Source organism: Anas platyrhynchos, chromosome 9, assembly GCF_047663525.1.
Source record: "Anas platyrhynchos isolate ZD024472 breed Pekin duck chromosome 9, IASCAAS_PekinDuck_T2T, whole genome shotgun sequence".
Lineage (NCBI taxonomy): Eukaryota > Metazoa > Chordata > Aves > Anseriformes > Anatidae > Anas > Anas platyrhynchos.
In genome coordinates, this window is record NC_092595.1 from 21,417,400 (window position 1) to 21,435,945 (window position 18,546).

Here is an 18,546-nt window from a genome sequence, read left to right on the forward strand (position 1 = left end):
CAGTCTGGTTTGATGCGTGTTTTCTTACTTCATTGTCCTGTAAAGAAACAGAAAGAAGTTCATGTTGTGCAAACTGGGCTTCTGAGCACAGATCAGAATTTTGGCTGCGGATGATCTGTGCTCTGTTCTTCAAATATAATTAGTAGCATAAGACTTAAGAACTTAGGAGTTTTAGCCTTTCCCATTATGCAAGCAATTCATTCCGAATAGTGGAAAGTTGAAGAATGCTGATGTTGACCTACTTAAATTACTTGGTTTTAGGCTCAGAAATTACTTAAGCTAGGTAATTCTATCTAAGCTTGACACAGCAGTTCATTCTGGTCGGTTACCATGCGTGCCCTAGCAGTACTCTGTTCCAGGTTGTGGCATTATCACATAACTTTACTTTTTTATTGTTTTATTTTTCCACTAGGAATACAGTGTTTCTTAGTATCTCGTAGCATGTTTTAGCAAATGAGTAAACATGAACATTTCACAAGGTGCCTTTGTTTCTGAATGGTAGGGTTCTCTTCCTTTGAATTTTGTCTTCCATACTGTATATCTTTGTTATTGCTTGGTTCCCTTTAGTGAAGGCAAAGACTAAGGTTTATTTGGTGCAAGTTTTTGAAAAGGTACGTGATAGTTCTTAATTCTTATGTGTAATGCGTATAATTTGTATATCTTATAGAAGTTACAAAACTTGTTGTTTTTTTCCATTCCAGAAATCGAATGGAGTGGTGGGAATGATTGAGACATTTTTCTGAGGTCTTCTGCAAGTCAGTGGCAGATCTCAATGCAAATTGTGGATCTGTGTACTGAATTGCATCATCTGTTAGAAGGTGTCTTTCCGATGTGCAAATTGCACAGAGTTAGATCAGCCTAATTAATGAGAAATTATTTGGGTAAATAAATATCCCCTGAAAGCGAGCTTCTGATTCTTAGAAGAACTAAGTGTATTCACACTTAATAACTCGCACTAGCAAAATTATTTAAAGCTAGATATTTAACATCTTTAAGATCACGTACTACTGTAATATCTTCTGAGAGCAATGGTATCTGTGATAATCTGTAATTTCTTCAATTTTTGTGATACTGTTTGTAAGAGTTATTCCTTTTTACTGGCCAAAAAATCAGAAATTCATAGACATTAATTAAAAACAACCAAAACATTCTTCTGCTTGCTTTGCATTCTATAAATTTTCCTATGTAGTCAATGTTCCTGTTTCCTTCTATGGTGTCCTTTAATACAAAGATTTGACAGCATACCTAATAAAAATTTAATAAAAAATGTTTTAATGTTGGGATGAAATAACCTACTATTAATTTCATAAAGTATGTATTCAAGTCAGGATAAAATCCTTGAGTTAAGATGTAAGAATTTGAGGAAGAAGTGCAGAGTTCATAAGTTTATAAACTTTATTTGGTGCCCATAAGGTGTGCTTTATTCTGCTGGTTGATTATTTTGTATAACCTTAGCTATAGGTTTCGTTGTCATGTGCTTGATATCATGTATGTTGGTATGTGGATTTTGTTGGCTTGTAGATTTCTGCTCTATTTTCATAATTTTCTGGAGGTGTCTTTTTTTCATTTGTTTACTTTTGTTTGTTGCTTTAAAAAAAAAAAGATAAAGAGTTGGTAATCAAGAGCAGCATTAGTGGAAGCACAGTGAATAAGATACAACGTTGAAAAGATGACATGATTTTGGTAGAGGAAAGGGATGCTTCTAAAACCTGTCAGGCTCTTTTGAAGCAGTAAGCACGTGAGCAGGAGTGGTCCCACTGAGGTGGTGTACTTTGATGCCCACAAAATGCTTGCAAAGAACGTCATCAAAGAGGCTAAAGAGCCTGCTGTTTCATAGCCTTGTCCTGGTCTGCTAAGTGCAAACAGAGGCAGGAAATGAAGCATGCAGGTAGTTATCTGGTGGTTATGGTGGCAGGGGTTTCATAATGTGAATTTTGTGCTCTCTAACACTGCCATAAAACAATCTGGAAAGAGAGAGATGAGCAGCAAGGTAGCAACCTGTTCCTTGTAAGAAATGATGCTCAGGTTAGCTGGTACTGAAAACTGCTGTGGGGCTGCAAGAAGGATCTTGCCGTGACAAGTCGTTGAGCAGTACAAGGGTAGTTGATGATGATGAAAAACATAGGGTGCTCTGATGTTAAGTAATACCTTAGGGTGTTTTTTTCCCCCTAGAAGTGTTGAGTAACAATCCATGTTTTCACGTAAAATAAGGCCCAAAGTAGACATTTCAAACAACCTCTTCTGCATTTTTAATATGTTTTTCTACCATGAAATATATTTATCTCATGATAGTGGTTTTCAAATTGTAGCTGAGATTCTTTGCACCTTATAAGCTACTTTTCAGAAGATTGTGGGTGGTGACTGAGGTCGGGTAGCTTTGTGGCTCTCCGTGCACCTGCTGTTTCTTTGAGATCGTTTTATGCCACCGTCACACTAAGGATGTGAATACAGTTGCCCTAAATCCCAGGTTAAAAAAAAAAAAAAGTTAATCAAATAGCAAATATTTATTCTTTAAAAGCTTGACAGCTTTACAAATATTAACACAGTACTGATATTTAATAATGCTGTCCAGTGCACTGAAGTACATAATTTAAATATTTTAATAACTTGCAGTTAAGTGTATTTAAAAACTGAATGCACTAGAGGGCAGCATTTTTCTATTAATATGCTATTTCTAAGGAAACATTCAGAGGTCTGTTGCTTCTGATTTAATGCTTGGTTTTATATGTCTGTTTAATTGCTTATGAATAATCTTGGCTGCTTGGGCCTTTCTCCTGCAAACTCTTGGACCGTTACGTTCCTTACATGTGTAAGTAGTTACCAAGCAGGAAGAAGTTCCGAAAGCTGTAAAATAAAGCATGTGTGTGAACACTCAGAAGATGATGGTGCTTACCATCAGTCTTAACAACTGTTTACAGTACAAACTGTACGTCGAAAAAATATTTGTGAAAAGCTGCTGAGGGAAGGGCCAAGAAGAGAGATGCGTTTGGAGACCAGGACTCAAACGTAAGGGTGAGAGAAACCAAAATCTGCTCTATGTTCCCCAGAGGAAGCGTACAGGGATGCCCAGAAGAAGGAGGCATGTGGACAGAGGTATATGGATATGTTATAGGGAGAGTATAGAGGACATGAAAATTTCAATACATGGAAAGCAGCAGCAAAGGCAGACGTCAACATAGCCTGATTGGAAGAGGCCATACGTCAGTGGTCTTCAGAAACGTGGCTTCCAGTGTGCTAGGCCCTGCCCTGTCTGTGGGTTGTTTAATGTCTTAAGAAGGGAAAGCAGCAGTGAGGCCTTCTGATACCATTCTGAAGTAGCGTAAGGTGGTGGACTGAGTTTTACCAAGAATTTGCAAGTCTGTCAAAAATACTGAGTCTGGGGGAAGAACACCCCAAACTGAAATTAGAATTTGGAGTGAATGACGTTTTAATGGACTGGAAAATGTGCAGTATTTTATTTGGAAAGATGAAAATATTTCCACACCAGAACTACCGTAGTGTGTCTACCAGATGAAGTCTTAGGTCCTCCTTGGCATCCTACCAGCCGGTACCCAGGCACTGCCCGTGGCATTGCGTGTGACCAGGTGGCATCACTGCTGTGGTTCTCTGCCAGGTACAACAGAGGAATTGGCAGTCATCTTAAGGTTTTGGGCTCTTGAACAGCCTGCTTGCTGCTGAAGCAAACTCTGTAAATAAGACAGGAAATCCTGAGCAGATAATTCGTGTGAGATGTGTTTATTTTTTGTGGAATCGCTGAGTATTGCTGTTGATGGCAAATATTGTTTTCCCATTTTGATAAATGATATTTTCTAATGAAAACACTTGTGAAATTTCCAAGCATCTTCTTCTGTGTCTATCCTGAGTTAAGAAAGCATTGCCTTGCCAAACGTGTACGTTAACGAACAGTATGCAACGAGGCTGTAGGGAGTACAACTCAGTCCTTCAGAGGTTAACATCAGCAGTTATCAAAACACTTCCTCACGATAAAAGAATTCTATTAGAAATTATTTTTCTGTTCTATTAAAATTTGAAAGAGATTTTCAAATCCATTTAGTTAGGAAGTTTGGAAATACAGCCGTACAGATGTCAGAAAAGTTAGATTTTATAGCCTACAACATCAAAATTTAGTTAAATTTGAAGAATTAAGTCTGGAAAACAGAATGGGGTGATGAGGGAGACGTTTTCTTCTTTTTTTTGGTTATCTTTTTTTGTTAATGCATTGTAGTGAAAGGAAAGGTCTGAAATAATTGACCAATGAAGATGATATGTTCCAAAACTGTCAGGGTGCTTGTATAACTAGCCAGGTAAGGTATAACCATTTAGACTCTGAATTTTCAGTGCAAAACATTTGGCAGTGCATCTGTATGTGAAAATTTCTAGGATATCCTCAGAATAACCTGTTGCTTTTGAGAAAATGGTACCACAAAGTGCAAGTGTACGCACAGAAACCTGTTAGGTAGTGAACTGTAAATTCAGATTCAATTTTCCTGTGCAACAGCTTTCCCATGATGAAGAAAAATGAGATTGCTTAACTTTTTCCACATGGCTTTTCAGTGCTGATATTTGCCAGTAATTTCCTGTCCAGTCTGCTGTCCCACTTTTGTTTTAGCAGTAAAAAATGGCAAGGAGATTACTCTTCCCCCGACATTAGTTTCAGAACAAACAAAGGGAAGAGAATTTCACAATTTCTGACCGAGAACCCATTGATAGTGCTTTCTGAATTCCAGTTTTCTTGGTGTTTTACATCAGATTAACACCTAAGTATTATATCTGCGTAGGACACAGTGGGAATGGTGTGTTCTGCTGTTGTGAGAACAGCCACAGAGGTGGTAACGTGCACAGAGATGTCACAGTATTTGTGTTGGAGCTTCCACAGCCCCTGTAATCTTGGGGAAGAACATCATTCGTTACATTGAATGAAGTGGTATTATAATTCAAACAGTTTTTACTTCAAACATCTGTGGTTTATTCATGTGGCTAAAGATGAAGTAGGGCATATGCTAAGGCTTTTTGTTTTCTAAATTGAATTTATTGTCCTTATTAGGTCATCCTTGGCAAGTACACCTGGCTTTCGTATGAAGATGTATACGTTAAAGCTGTTAATTTTGGAAATGGCTTAGCAGTGTTGGGTCAGCAACCAAAGACCAACATTGCTATCTTCTGTGAGACTAGAGCTGAGTGGATGATTGCAGCACAAGCCTGCTTCATGTGCAACTACCAGCGTAAGTATGAGGCTTTCCTAGGATTTTAATGTCTTTTAACCTAACAGTGCAATCTGAAAATAAACCTTTTTCTCCACTTTACACACTAATAAAAGTTTATATGATGTTTATATAAAACACTTAAAAATTAAAAACAAACCCACAAAACCGCATAAGGTAGAAACTGTGTACTTGGTAGTTGCTTTAGTAAATGGGAAACCTGTATGTGTTTGCTGCTGGAGTATGGTTTCAGTAAATACATGGTGCTCGATGAATTTCTGAGAGAGGTTTGTTTTCTTCTAATCTCAAATCAGTACACATTTCCAAGTTCCTAAAGACAAACAAACAAAAATCGCACATGAATGCGTTGACTCAATTTAAGGAGTTGACGTCAAACCTTCATCTGTGCCTAAGTTTTATTTTAACTGGGCGTTTTGTCAGTTCTTCAATTTTGATTTTAGTTAATCACATTAAAAAGTGAAAAGGAATGAATATGTCATGAACTTACTTTAGAGAGCTCTTTCTGATTAAAATTTGCTTAGTAACTCATCTACCGAGCTGTAAAACACTCCTTAATTCATGCCTTAAGCAGAGACTGATACTTTTTTTTTTTTTCATTTTGCCATCTCTTCTTTCTGCCTCTTGGCTTTCTCATAGTCCATTTTGTCATTTACCGAATTCTAGTATTACTTGAATGCTAATCTGAGACTTTGTTTGAGAATGGCCCTGAGTCCTACTAGCTACTTCAGAAACTGCTGTCCTATGTTTAGTTTTGGTGAGCTATTTAAAGTCAGTCTCACTCTCATTGATAGTATCTGGTTTAATCGTACAGTAACTGGATCCTTAACCCTGGCAGGGGTCTGAGACTCAGCTCTCTGAACTGGATGACGCCCCTTATTTTCTCACGCAGTGACTGTAAGAGAGATGTCTTCTGGGCTCTTCTGTCTGGTGACGGTCTAACTTCTGGTTACTGATCCTTTAGTCCTCTGGGATTTCATTGCTGACACCGCTACGGGCGGGGCAGTGCAGATTCAGTTCAAGAAGGTGCTTTCCTGGCAGTTTGGTGCTGGCTGTGTACACGGGCTGGTTGCAGGCTGTGCTGGAGGGGCCTCCTGAAGGGCAGCAGACCAGGCTGGAGCTGTCCTCACACAGCTTCACTTCGCAGCGCCGCACAGAGACAGATGTGAGGCCAGGCTGCTCTCCTCTCCTCATAAAGGGGCCACGAGGTGTTGGAGATGAATCCCAGCCAAGGCAGAAAGCCTGCTGTGTGCCCTGTTCTAGCCTGAGCATAGGCACAAGGATGTGTGCAGGAGCTCTAGGCCTAAATGTCTTGCGAAGAAACCCATCAAGTGCTGATCTCGGCTTGGTATAGGTGTTATTTTCTGATGTCCATTTCATTGCTGTGTCTTAATATGCCACCCACATGACCGCAGGCCTGTGGTGGGGGCATTCTCCAGGAAGCATCCCTTATTTTCACAAAGGACACCCTAAAAGCTGCTGTTCCTTGTGGGCTTTGGCCTCTCCTATCCCATACCACGTTTAATCCTCTTTACTAAGAACCAGGTCAGAAAAGCCAGATGTGCAGAAATTTGTGGTTTACCACTGACCTACACTGAAGATGTGTGTCACGCAGATTTTGGAAGCAAGCCTAGCAGAATTGTATCTAAAATGATCCCTCTCTGCTCTAAACATTTGCTTGATAAGCCATAGAGTTATGACTATAAAGCAGTTTTCACGCAGATCTGTATGGTTATTTTGTGTATTCCCTTATGCTGTATTATCCCCTCAGCTTTAAGGGTCAGGGTATTTACAGGATAAGCTACTGTAGCCCGTACCTTTTCTACATCTGCCTCTTTGCCTTTCCTGATGAGATGACTGTCTCTCTGGGCAAGGGGGAAGAGTGGACGTTTTATACTGTGACTTCAGCAAGGTCTTTGGTAGGGTCTCCCATAGCATCTGCTCAGTTAACTAGTGAGATGAAGACTGGCTGAGTAGATGATACGATGGATGGAAAATTCCTTGGGCTGTTCGCTGGAAAGCTTGTGATCAGCAGCAGAGTTAGCTGCCGGCCTTTTGGGATTGATGGTGAGACTGCTGTTTTTTAATGCCTTTACTGAGGAGGTACCTTGCTGGCTGGAGAAGTGGGCTGACAGGAACTTTGTCAAGTTCAACACAGGCAGCTACAAATTCCTGCACCTGTACAAAAATAACAGCATGCACCAGTACAGGCTGGGACAAAGCTGGGAGGAGAGCAGCTTGCAGAAAAGGACCTACAGGTCCCTGGGAACAGTGAGTTAAACACGAGCACGTTGTGAGTTGTTGCAGTGAAGGCCATCGGCATCCTGGGCAGTTGTAGCACAAGGGCAGCAAATAGGTTCAGGGAAATGATCCTTCCCTTCTGTTTGAACACTGCTGAGACCAGATCCACAGTGCTGTGTCCGGTTTTGGGGCTTCCCTGTAGAAGAAGGACAATGATGTGCTGGAATGAGTCCAGAGGAGGGCTGCTGGGGTGGTGAAGGGGTTGGAAAACATGACGTATGAGGAGAGGCTGAGGGAAAGGGTCTGCTCAGCATTAAGGCAAGTGTGTTGAGATCTCAGTGCTGACTAAATAAATCTACGTAATGGGAACGTGCAGGGGGCAAAGCCAGACTCTGCTCAAAGGTGTGTCCTGAGAAGACAGGAGGCAACAGACGTGAGTTAAAACACAGAAATGTTTGATTAGATAATAGGGAAAACTTGTTCCCTGTCAGGGTGCTTAAATACCAGAACAGGAGCCGAGCAGCGTTGTGAAATCTTCATTCCTGGAGAAGCTCAAAACTGGAGTGGATACAGGCCTGAGCGCCTCTTTTGAGCAAGTGGTTGGACTGTGTGATCTTCCCAGGTGCCCTCCTACCTACATTCAATATTTTTGATCCTCTCTTCATTGAGTGACTGCTGCTAATTTTCCTTCCAGAGCAGAGACTTGTCTGCACAGGCTGTTCTCAAATGTGTTGCTTTGTAACTACACTTCTAGTACACTGTGTCAGTTCCCTTTTATCACTTTTGGGATACTAGATTCTCAGTGACTGTCCTGGGAATAAAATAAAAAGGCTTGCATCAGTTATTCTAACATTGGAAGTGAAGTAAGTTTATGAATACTAGGAAGATTTCATAATTTTGGGGAAAAAAATTAAGATAATGAGTGGCTGGATGTCGTGTGTGTAGAATAGCATGCATATGCTCTTGGTTTTGTTGTGCTAATGTTTTAAATTCCCGTGCTGAGATGTGCTTCAGCACGCTGTCTGACGTGGCATTTAGCATGTGAGCTGTATGTCATCTTATGTAGAGTTGTGACTTCTGTGTTGGCAGGTGATAACATTACCCTGCAGCATTCATGTGGTCGTTTTGCTGAATGAATGACAAAACTCAGCTTTTGTTGAAGTAGTCGTGTGGCAAGGCATTGCGAAATTGCCTGTATTAACACTTTTCAGTTTTCAGATATCACAACAGCTAACTGCACCTGCCATGGTAGTGTTCTGACACTTTCTGAATATGAAATGTTTTAAACCTGATGGTACGTGCACAGAATTCTTGCTAACAGAACAGGTTCACGTGCTTTGTACCTGGTGCTGGAGAGAGCGTCTTTTGTATCTGAGAGTTAAAATGGAGAAAGTAATTTTTATGTTGTGTGTTACTCACACAGAAAAAGTGGTTTGATGATGAGAAATACTCTATGGTCTTGTTTGTTGTTTTTGCATCATTTGAAACTATGTAAGTCTTGCATTTGCCAGAGGTAGAACGGGATTGTTAGCTGAAAAACAGGGAAAAACAGAAAAAAGAAAGTATCTGTAGCAGAAATTGAAATTTGTTTTGAATTTAAGACTTGCTTTTACTATTGCATATGTAAAGATAAGCACAGAAGATAATCCCTTAGGGGTTTGGTATATCTTCAAGACAAAAAGGAAGGGAGGGCTAATGCCTAAACAATTTTCAGATGTGCTGGAAGAAATTTTAGGTGCCATTACGGAGAAGTGAGAGTTTCACAGGTCAGTCACTGCTCAGTTTCTTCCTCTCCATGACATCATTCGTGGACAGACACCATTTTATAAATGGTATATCTGTCTATTTCTTTCCTCTATCGCACAACTCGAGGTTGTTTTTGATGTATTTATTTTGTTGATGAGTAATTAACTACATAAATGTTAGTTTGGAGATCCTACTTTTCTTTAGAAGCGGTGTGGCGTTTTGGTTGTGCTTGTTGGCTTGGCGAAACTGAATTTCTGCTAGATGTTTATATAGCAGGGGTCACCGAAGTAAGTAGGGAGAGCTCGTGGGAACTAGTAGAGGCACTCTTCTGGACTTTGCTCCCACCAAATTAAAGAAAACACAGTGCATGTGCGTTTGCCCTGCAACAGTTCTGAACTATGATAGACTGTTTAAGGAGGAAAAAATAAGTAGAGGTCAGCTCCTTACTTCTCTGTGTAAGAAATGTCTGCTTCTGAGTTCTTCTTGACTCTGCTAAACTGAGTTACTAACCCCATGGATTTCAAATCCTCAGGATACAATGGAGTTTGATCTTCTGCAGTACAGCCCTAATTTGTAACGGGGTGTCTTGTTCTAATAAATATTGCTGTGTTGATGTTTTCGGCTAAATTTAGTTAAATTCAGATATGTAATGTGATAGGACCTCCAGCACTGATGTTGTGATTCTCAGTGATTGTGATATCAGATCTTTAACATTTTTCAGGAGGTGAGCTGTAGTACAGTGCTATTCCCCTATTTAGCATTTTGCTTGGAAAACAGGAAATCACTATTTTTTATTTTTTTTTTTGAGAGAGAGTAATATCTCTTTTCCTTTCTGAGCTGCCTTTCTTTCCCCCCGGCCTCTGCCTTTCTTTTCTCACGCAGATTCCGTAAAAATGTCAGGAGATGGAATCTGGTTTTAAAATCGTTAATCTGAAGTAACTGTGGTTTAACGCTATCACTAATGAGCTGCCCTTAAATACCAGAAATGTCACTTTTCTAATAGTCCATCTCAACATTTTCTTACCTTACTGTTCTGTATTCTCATGGTGTCAGTTCAATGCTGTGGTTGTGGTGATTAAACCTTAATTTTGTTGTTTTAAATAGATGGGAGAGTATGATAGTCAAGGATTAATTGCCAAGTAAGGGAACTAATCTGCTGGTAAGACGTGCAACAATAGTCTAATAATTTCTTCTTAGCACTCTGTTGTATGAAGCTAGTGACAAGAGTATAGGAATTCTGAGAAGTCAAATGAATACTGTTTCTTGCCTGTGTACAAAAGGACTATAAAAGTGTATTTATTAAATTGGGAACAGATGTGTACTTTTAAAATGGTAAAAACCATGAAGATGAGAGAGTAGATCTAGAAGAGAATTACAAAGGGTAATACGGTTTTATACTACAAACTAGAGCATGAAAAGTAGCAAACAGTCACGCATACAATATTTGTTTTTTGTTCCCCCTGTGAGAAACTGAAAATTATGCTGTATTTAAATCCTCATAATGTGTATTTTTAAAGTACAAGACTACACCACCTTCCTATTAGTTGACACACTGGAACAGGCTCCCCAGGGAAGTGGTCACTGCACCGAGCCTGACTGAATTTAAGAAGAGATTGGACTGTGCGCTTAGTCACATGGTCTGAACTTTTGGGTAGACCTGTGCGGTGTCAAGAGTTGGACTTGATGATCCTTAAGGGTCCCTTCCAACTCAGGATATTCTATGATTCTATGACAAATAGTTTTACTGTTTTGCCTAACTTAGAACAGGTTAATCTCAGCCCTTTGGTCTAAAGCTGTACGTAAAAGTGTAAGACAAAGATTCACCTTTTCTTTTTCTTTGTTTCAGTTGTTACTCTGTATGCTACTCTAGGAGGCGCAGCGATAGTACATGGGCTCAACGAAACGGAGGTGACCACCATCATTACTAGTAAAGAACTGATGCAAACAAAATTGAAGGTCAGAAAACTTATTGTTATTTGTGTGCCTTTCTCCAGGGTATCTCATCACTGGTAAAAGGCCTGGTAGCTGTATGGAACAGTGATTTATTGCCTTTCTGTGGTGCAGACAGTTCTTGTAGAACATGAATTTTGTATCTATCTTCATATACAGAAAAAAAAGTTAACTTTGGGATTTAAGCTTCCAAATGACTTCTGAGAACACAATGAGCTATTCGCACTGCTGAAGATCTGTAATCCTGCCTGGAACAACACCTTTACCAGGAAATTCTGTGGTTTCTGGGTGGATTTAGTGCTTGTAAAATCAACAGTTTCAAGGAAATACAAAGAACAGAAAAATGTATGAACTATATATGAATAGCTAAAAGTGATCATACTCCTTGGATGTTTTCCCAGGAGAGAATGGCTCTTAAATCTAAAGATGAATGCTCGGAAAGTCAGAACTCTTTTCTAGTACAGAGAAAGCTTAACAAACATTAGTATAGTCCAAAAAAAAAAATCCCACCCAAATGTATTTTGTATTTAATAGAATATTTTCTGTTAAATAAATCCCAGCAACATGGTAGGAGTAATTAAGGGTTTTAATTTCATGCCTTAACCACTTGTGATTCTGGGCAATTGGGAGACTGCAGAAACTTAGATGCCTTGCTTCAAACTCCAAAGTGCTGTAAATGACCAGTGAAGTTCCTTAACTGCTTTCATAAGGAGAACTTCTCAGACCCAGTTGCTCCTTTCTCCAGAGGTTTAGGTCTTTAAGAGTATGAGTGAGTTAGTGCCAGCTGCTGATTATTGTGTATTAATTGTTCCATGGTTAACTGTCCAGGGCATCCACAGTCCTGCAGTAATTACGATTCTTACAATTTATGTAACTTACCCCTGTGTTGTCACTGCCAGTCCAAGAGGTCTCTGAAAGAAGTGATGTGTGGTAACTTTGTGGTGGTCTGTTCATTTGGCAAAGCTGGGAGTGCAGGATGCCCACTGGTTTCCAAGACCTTACTGACCCAGATGGAATACGGAGGTGGAAAAACAAACCTGCATGAGGCTGGTCGCAGTGTGTTTTGGAGGAACTAGTCCTTTCACATAGAGGAGCTGTTTAATTAAAAGCTCTGCAATACTGATGCATGTTGAGAGGGAATTTTGCAAGCCTTATGTTTTTCTCTCAAGTTACTAGAGCATATGTACTGCAAGCTGAAAGAAGTGTGCATTGTAAGAGAATGAACTGCATCTGCTAGAGATGATAACAACATCTTCTTTCTCTGCAACTTTGATAACTGTCTTAAAACCTGGGTTTTGTTTGAAATACTTAACTATTGCGTACGTAATCATTTTAAGTATATTTGCTTGCTGTTGGTTATTTTAAACAGCATAGTAAACAAGGAGTAACCAAAGTATTGTCGTGATCTCGGTGTCGGCAGCTGCCCAGCACCTTTTCCTCTCAGTATTCTATGAGCGGAAAGTCAGTTATCTATTCTGATCTTCATAGTCTTATTTGTGGGCTTTTCTTGAAATAAGACCCAGATTAGTAAATGGATGGAAAATAATTTGGACTTCTAAGCGGAAAGTTCAATTAATCCTACATATCTAAATGTGGAAAGTTTCAAGCTTTGCAGCTGTTTGAGCTAGATAGGTTTATCCTCTGATATTGTAAATGTTCAAATATTTTGGCTTTTTTAATGTGTGTAATAGATAAACTTCTTTTTTTCTTGTTGGCACAAATTTCATGATTGATGTCTGAATTTCCACAGGAAATTGTTTCTCAAGTTCCACGGCTGCGACATATTATTACAGTGGATGGCAAACCAACAACATGGTCAGAGTTTCCCAAGGGTGTCATTGTTCACACCATGGCTTCTGTGCAAGCCATGGGTGCCAAGGCAGATACTGGTAGGTTATCTTTTCTTTCCATTTGGATCATGTAAATTATTGTCCTACTTTGACCCTGTTGAGTAAATTTGGGAAAATTGCACATCAGAAAATTATGCAGTGGATAAAATGCTTTTAATAAAAGCCATCTTCTCCACAAGCAAGTGTCATGTATGTCAAAGAATAATTTTTAGCATATCTATTTAGACCAGGATAGAAATCTAGCATGCATTCTTACGAATGATGAATTAAAAAAAAGTTATTTGGAATACGCAGAAGAAATACTTCTGCATTTTATAGCAAAAGGCATCAGTAATACGATACTGTTAAATCCACAAATAACAAAATGTAAAATAGCTATTTAAACCGGGTAGAACTTGGTTACAGCTATTGTAAGTCTAATAGTCTCAATCTACTATGTAATTTTCTTGAAATTTATTTCCAAACGATGTAACGTTCTTAGAATTAGAAATAAAGAATTTCAGAAGGTGTTTTAACTAACTTGTCATAACAAAGTTTTTTACTCTTAGCGCTGAAGGGCTGCTGAATCTAGTATCTTAAGGTTTCATTATATTCAGTAGTTGCTTTTGTTCTTGTTCTTTGTGTTTTCAGTCTTCTAATCATTGAAGGCACATGAATGTTGCAATGAATTTTGTTTTGGGAGTGGGATGGGAATTTAATCTGCCAGCAGTTGAAGTTTAGGGGAATAGCAATTGTTCTGCCAACATGATAACCTCTCAATTTTTTAAAAAAGATTGCTTTTCCTTTTTGATGTACCGATTTTGTTTACTATTAAAATTGTTTAAGAAAGCATTGAATCATAGAATCAACACCAATAGAATAAATTATGGCTACAACTCATTAGCTCCTTGAGGCTTTTTAATGCATTTGCTGTGTAACAAGGTGTCTAATCCTTCTTCCTCCAGTCTTTCAAGCATTGCATACAATAAAGGAACGTTACCTCTGTTAACCACTCATAAATTATGGAATACTACAAGAAATTTTTTATGGTCAAGCATGTTCTGCTTGTTACATTAAATCAATGAGGTTCTTGTTAAGTCGTTTCCTCTCTGCCGGTCATTGCACAGGATGGACAGGGTTCAGTGAGTGGGAAATATGCTTTCACTGTTCTCGTTCAGTGTGTGCTTTGCCACATGTATTGTACATTATGCAGTTTTTCCTCTGAGTACACGCAATTGTTTTCATATTTTCTTGCTTTCGGTGAAAGTATTTAAAAATGCTTTAATCCTATTAAAGCTATTGAACTTGAATATTTATAGAAATTGGAGGTCATGTTGGCCCAGCAGAGCCTTGCTGGGAGCGCTTTGAGGCAGCGTGTGACTTCCGTGCTGCAAGTGCATGACAAAGTAGCTTTGCAAATATGGATTTGCCTTGTGCCAGCTTGGAACCACTGCAGCATAGCTTCATAAGCATATGGAGCTCTGGCGTTTTGGAGAAGTTGAGGACTTGCCCATTTTTCTGTCTTTGTCAGGAATACAGGAAACGTAACAGGAACCACGTTGTTTCCTAGGCTAGGGCAATCGCTGGAAGTATTGCTCAGCTCACACAAAGAAGTCCCTGCTCTTTATGAAGGCACTTAAGCTTGCCCGCAGACTTCTCAAATGAAAGTAAAATGTAATGTCAATAGTCATGTTATATTAGAACAATTGCTATAATACGTTAACGTGTAAGATCTCCCAATCTGATAGGCTTTCTGCATGTCATATATTCTCTGTTTTTAATGACAATTACAGGGAACAAACAGCAGGCCAGGCCTGTACCCTCAGATATTGCAGTGATCATGTACACAAGTGGATCCACAGGAATTCCCAAAGGAGTTATGATCTCCCATTGCAACATAATTGCTGGTATAACTGGAATGGCTGAAAGGATCCCAAATCTGGGGTACGTACCAACAATTACTTAACAAAAATAAAGAAGTTGGGTAGCTGCATATAATTTTAGATGAATTATTGTATAAAATATTAACAGTTTTATGTTGCTTTGTCTTTGACGCATCACACTGTGCACTGATGTCTGAGCATCTTCCAGTACTGCATTAAATGACATGATTGCTCCATGTGCTGTCTCTCTCATCTTCTGTATGTGGGCAAGACCGGGACACAAAAGCCTGTGAGGCCGCCTTGCAGTAGAGTGGTTGAAAGCTACCTTAAGCAGTACTTCCTTTGGTTAGTGTTAAATTCTGTGGTTTCTTTCTGTTTGGTGCAGTTTTTAATCTTGTCCACAGAGCTGCCTTTGCAACCATAACACACAGTTAATTGTCTTGGGATGAGAAAACATCACACTTCATTCATGCCATAAACCTACAGTATGTAATAAAAGAGCTTTGAAACAAAGTCCATCGTATTTGAAATACGTTCATAAGCTCAAATGCATTCTTCCACTTTTCTAGTTCTTCAGTAAGCTTTGTATAAATTTAGCTTAGTGACTCTAATGGTGTGGTATAAGCCTATTTCTTTTTTTTTTTTTTTTTTTACAGGGAAAAAGACATCTATATTGGCTATTTGCCTCTTGCCCATGTTCTGGAACTGAGCGCTGAGCTCGTGTGTCTGTCTCATGGATGCCGCATCGGTTACTCTTCACCACAGACATTAGCTGACCAGGTACAGTGTTGATACAAGCCCATGTATTAGAAAATTACTTGTGTCAGATCTTATTTGTGTGTGTGTGTATATATATATATACGGTGTGTTTGTCTGATATTGCAATACATTTCCATTTTTACAACTCGTGAAACAGAGTATTAGTTATTTGTTTAAATTAGAATTCGAATAACAATGATTGGAAGATGTGCTATGTTGTTTCTTATGTCAAAAGTTTGAATATGTCTGCTAGTAAACATGTTTTTCATTTTAGTCCTCTAAAATAAAGAAAGGAAGCAAAGGTGATGTTACTACACTTAAACCAACACTAATGGCAGCTGTTCCTGTAAGTAACTAAAGAATATTATAACCTGTTAAAAATAAAACTCATCATTCAAATTTTATCAGTAAAATAAATGCAATGATCATTTAAAATATTTTTTTTAAGCTGGCCTAAAATAATAAATCTGGTACTTATTTATATGTTGAAGATAAACATACATCACATGAGTGTCAAACTTGGAAGAAATTTAATTAGGATTTAAATAGGATAGAGGATTAGACTGGCACTTCAGTAGTCTGTTCATCATAATAAGAAGTGTGTGTGGGTATGTACATACATGCTGTGTATTTATATGTTTATGATATGTACTCTCTTCCTGATGGCTGTTTTTAAATCACATATATGCAAAAAGATAAAAACCTTATGGAATAATACATACGTGATTTGAAACCGGCCACAATGTAATAAAAACAGTCCTTGACACAGGCTTCTCTTTACCTTATTAGACCTTATCTGGGAAGAGAAAATAGGTTTTCACCTTGTAACATGTTAAAGATCCTGTTTGCCTGTTTAGCAAGCAATGTGCTGGCTTTCACACTAATTTTGGAAGTGAGCATGAGGTGGTAGTGAAGAGAAATGGACTCATACCCGTGTAATACTTCATTGAACAAGGATAGTTAGCAGTAGGGAGCTTGGGGTTGAATAGTGCTTCTGCTCAGATTTCTGCTTTCCTCCTTTATATGAGCATCTTGCTATTTTTTAGTTATGGCAGCGAATGCAACTGGGAGTGGTCGGTCATCTGACCTACATTAGGTTTTCTAGATTGTTTCCTTTTTATTGTACTGAATTTAAGATTTCTCTTGCTTTGAGTTGAAGTTTTTCTTTTTATAACCAGGAAATTATGGATCGGATCTACAAAAATGTCATGAATAAAGTGAATGAAATGACAAGTTTCCAGCGGAATCTATTTATATTGGCCTACAATTACAAAATGGAGCAGATTTCCAAAGGTTACACTACCCCACTTTGCGATAGGTAATTTTAACTTTTTCCTTAATGGTATCAGAAAATACTTATCAAAATCTTACTGCACAACCAGTATCTAATTTTTATGCTTTTCTTTGTTTTAATGTTCATCCTTGGAATAAAACATGAACAGGCCTGTAATGAATTGTAAATTGAAACTACAAATCTGTAGTTTGTGAGATGGCTTTAAATATTTACTGATATAATTTAAAAGACTTATGTAACTTGAAGCTGATTTACATTCATTGCATTATGTTCATCAGGGCTTTAGTGATGAGTTTACACAGTTCTTGGGTAAGATAGGAAATCTATAGATATTTGCAGTCTTTACATTTTCACAGAAGTCAGACTAAAGGGTAATCACAAAATCTATAGTTTATGTAAAATATTTTTGAAGAAGAAAATCACAACTTTACCATCTTACTGAAACTGTGCTTTCAAAATATTTAATCCATTTTCAAGTCAGAATGTAGAAATAATTTTTTGGAATGTTGTTTTTTATGGAAAATCTTTAAATGTGCTCCTGCAAGGTTTTCTGAAGTTTATATGAAGATGGATGAAACTTAAAGCTTAAATACAAAATCAGGTGCTCTCTTTTGTTTTTAAGCAACAAATTCATATTCTCATCTTTATATTTTAGCCTTATTTTCCGGAAAGTACGAATGCTGCTAGGTGGAAAAATTCGCATCCTGCTTTGTGGAGGAGCTCCACTCTCTGCAGCAACCCAGCGATTTATGAACATTTGTTTCTGTTGCCCTGTAGGACAGGGGTATGGACTAACTGAATCAGCTGGAGCTGGAACCATCACTGAAGGTTGGTGTAGCTGCATCCTTGCTGAGTGCTCTGTGGGGATAATCTTTGACAGTCCCTTCATTTGGTTTCTGCCTTAAAACATAATTAGGAAATGCTGTTAATCAAGAAACTTATGAAACAGTAGGAGTACTAGGTTTCACTTGGTGTGCTAAAGCTCATGGGGTACATATAAAATCAATGTTCTCATTTGTAATTGAGAAACTATTAAGAGCGTGAATGAGATCTTGGCAGTGTTGTGCTTACTAGTTGAACTGAATAAAGCAATAATTTTGGTGAGCATATTGAGATGTTAGGAAAAAAAAGAATGAATACAAAAACCTGTGCTGAATTTTAGCTTTATATAACATGGAACTTCATGGTTACGGTTGCTTTTTAATCCTAAAATTCCACTCGTATTCAGTGGCAAAACAGAGCTGCTGGTTTTTGTCAGTGGTGTGATACAGCTAGGAGTCATCTGAAAAGTATCTGATGTTCATTGCGATTATGCTAGATTGTAGAACATGGATCGTTCCTTAGTCATCCGCAGACTATTGGGATGTGGCTTTTATTCCAAGAGGTCTTTGGTAACGGCTTCTTCAGTAGTTTTGGAGGCAGAAAAAAAATCACTCTAGTAATTTGGGAAGGTGCCTGGATGCAGAAGCACTGGGGATTGAAACCAGGAAAGTGAATCAAAATGCTGAATCTCTGAATTGCTATGAAATACTGTTGCTTATTTCAAAGTCGAGCAAGCACTATTAAAAGTTGTGCTGTTTCTACAGTGTGATCCATGTGGACACAGAGTCAGAGCTGTGTTGATG

At 38.5% G+C, this 18,546-nt stretch overlaps 1 protein-coding gene across 8 annotated transcripts in view; it reads left to right on the forward strand.

Moving 5' to 3' along the window:
- Positions 1-18,546, forward strand: part of ACSL3 (acyl-CoA synthetase long chain family member 3) — a 60,776-nt gene that overhangs the window by 28,674 nt on the left and 13,556 nt on the right. For all 8 annotated transcript variants that reach the window (XR_011811459.1, XM_072042564.1, XM_027464026.3 and 5 more), the window contains 8 exons: positions 5,045-5,222; positions 11,053-11,162; positions 12,907-13,045; positions 14,779-14,929; positions 15,525-15,648; positions 15,902-15,973; positions 16,806-16,945; positions 17,577-17,749. Coding sequence is in view for 7 of the 8 variants with exons in the window: in XM_072042564.1 (XP_071898665.1) it covers positions 5,045-5,222; positions 11,053-11,162; positions 12,907-13,045; positions 14,779-14,929; positions 15,525-15,648; positions 15,902-15,973; positions 16,806-16,945; positions 17,577-17,749 (1,087 nt within the window). In the remaining variant the exon portion in view is untranslated. The remainder of the gene's footprint in view (positions 1-5,044; positions 5,223-11,052; positions 11,163-12,906; positions 13,046-14,778; positions 14,930-15,524; positions 15,649-15,901; positions 15,974-16,805; positions 16,946-17,576; positions 17,750-18,546) is intronic.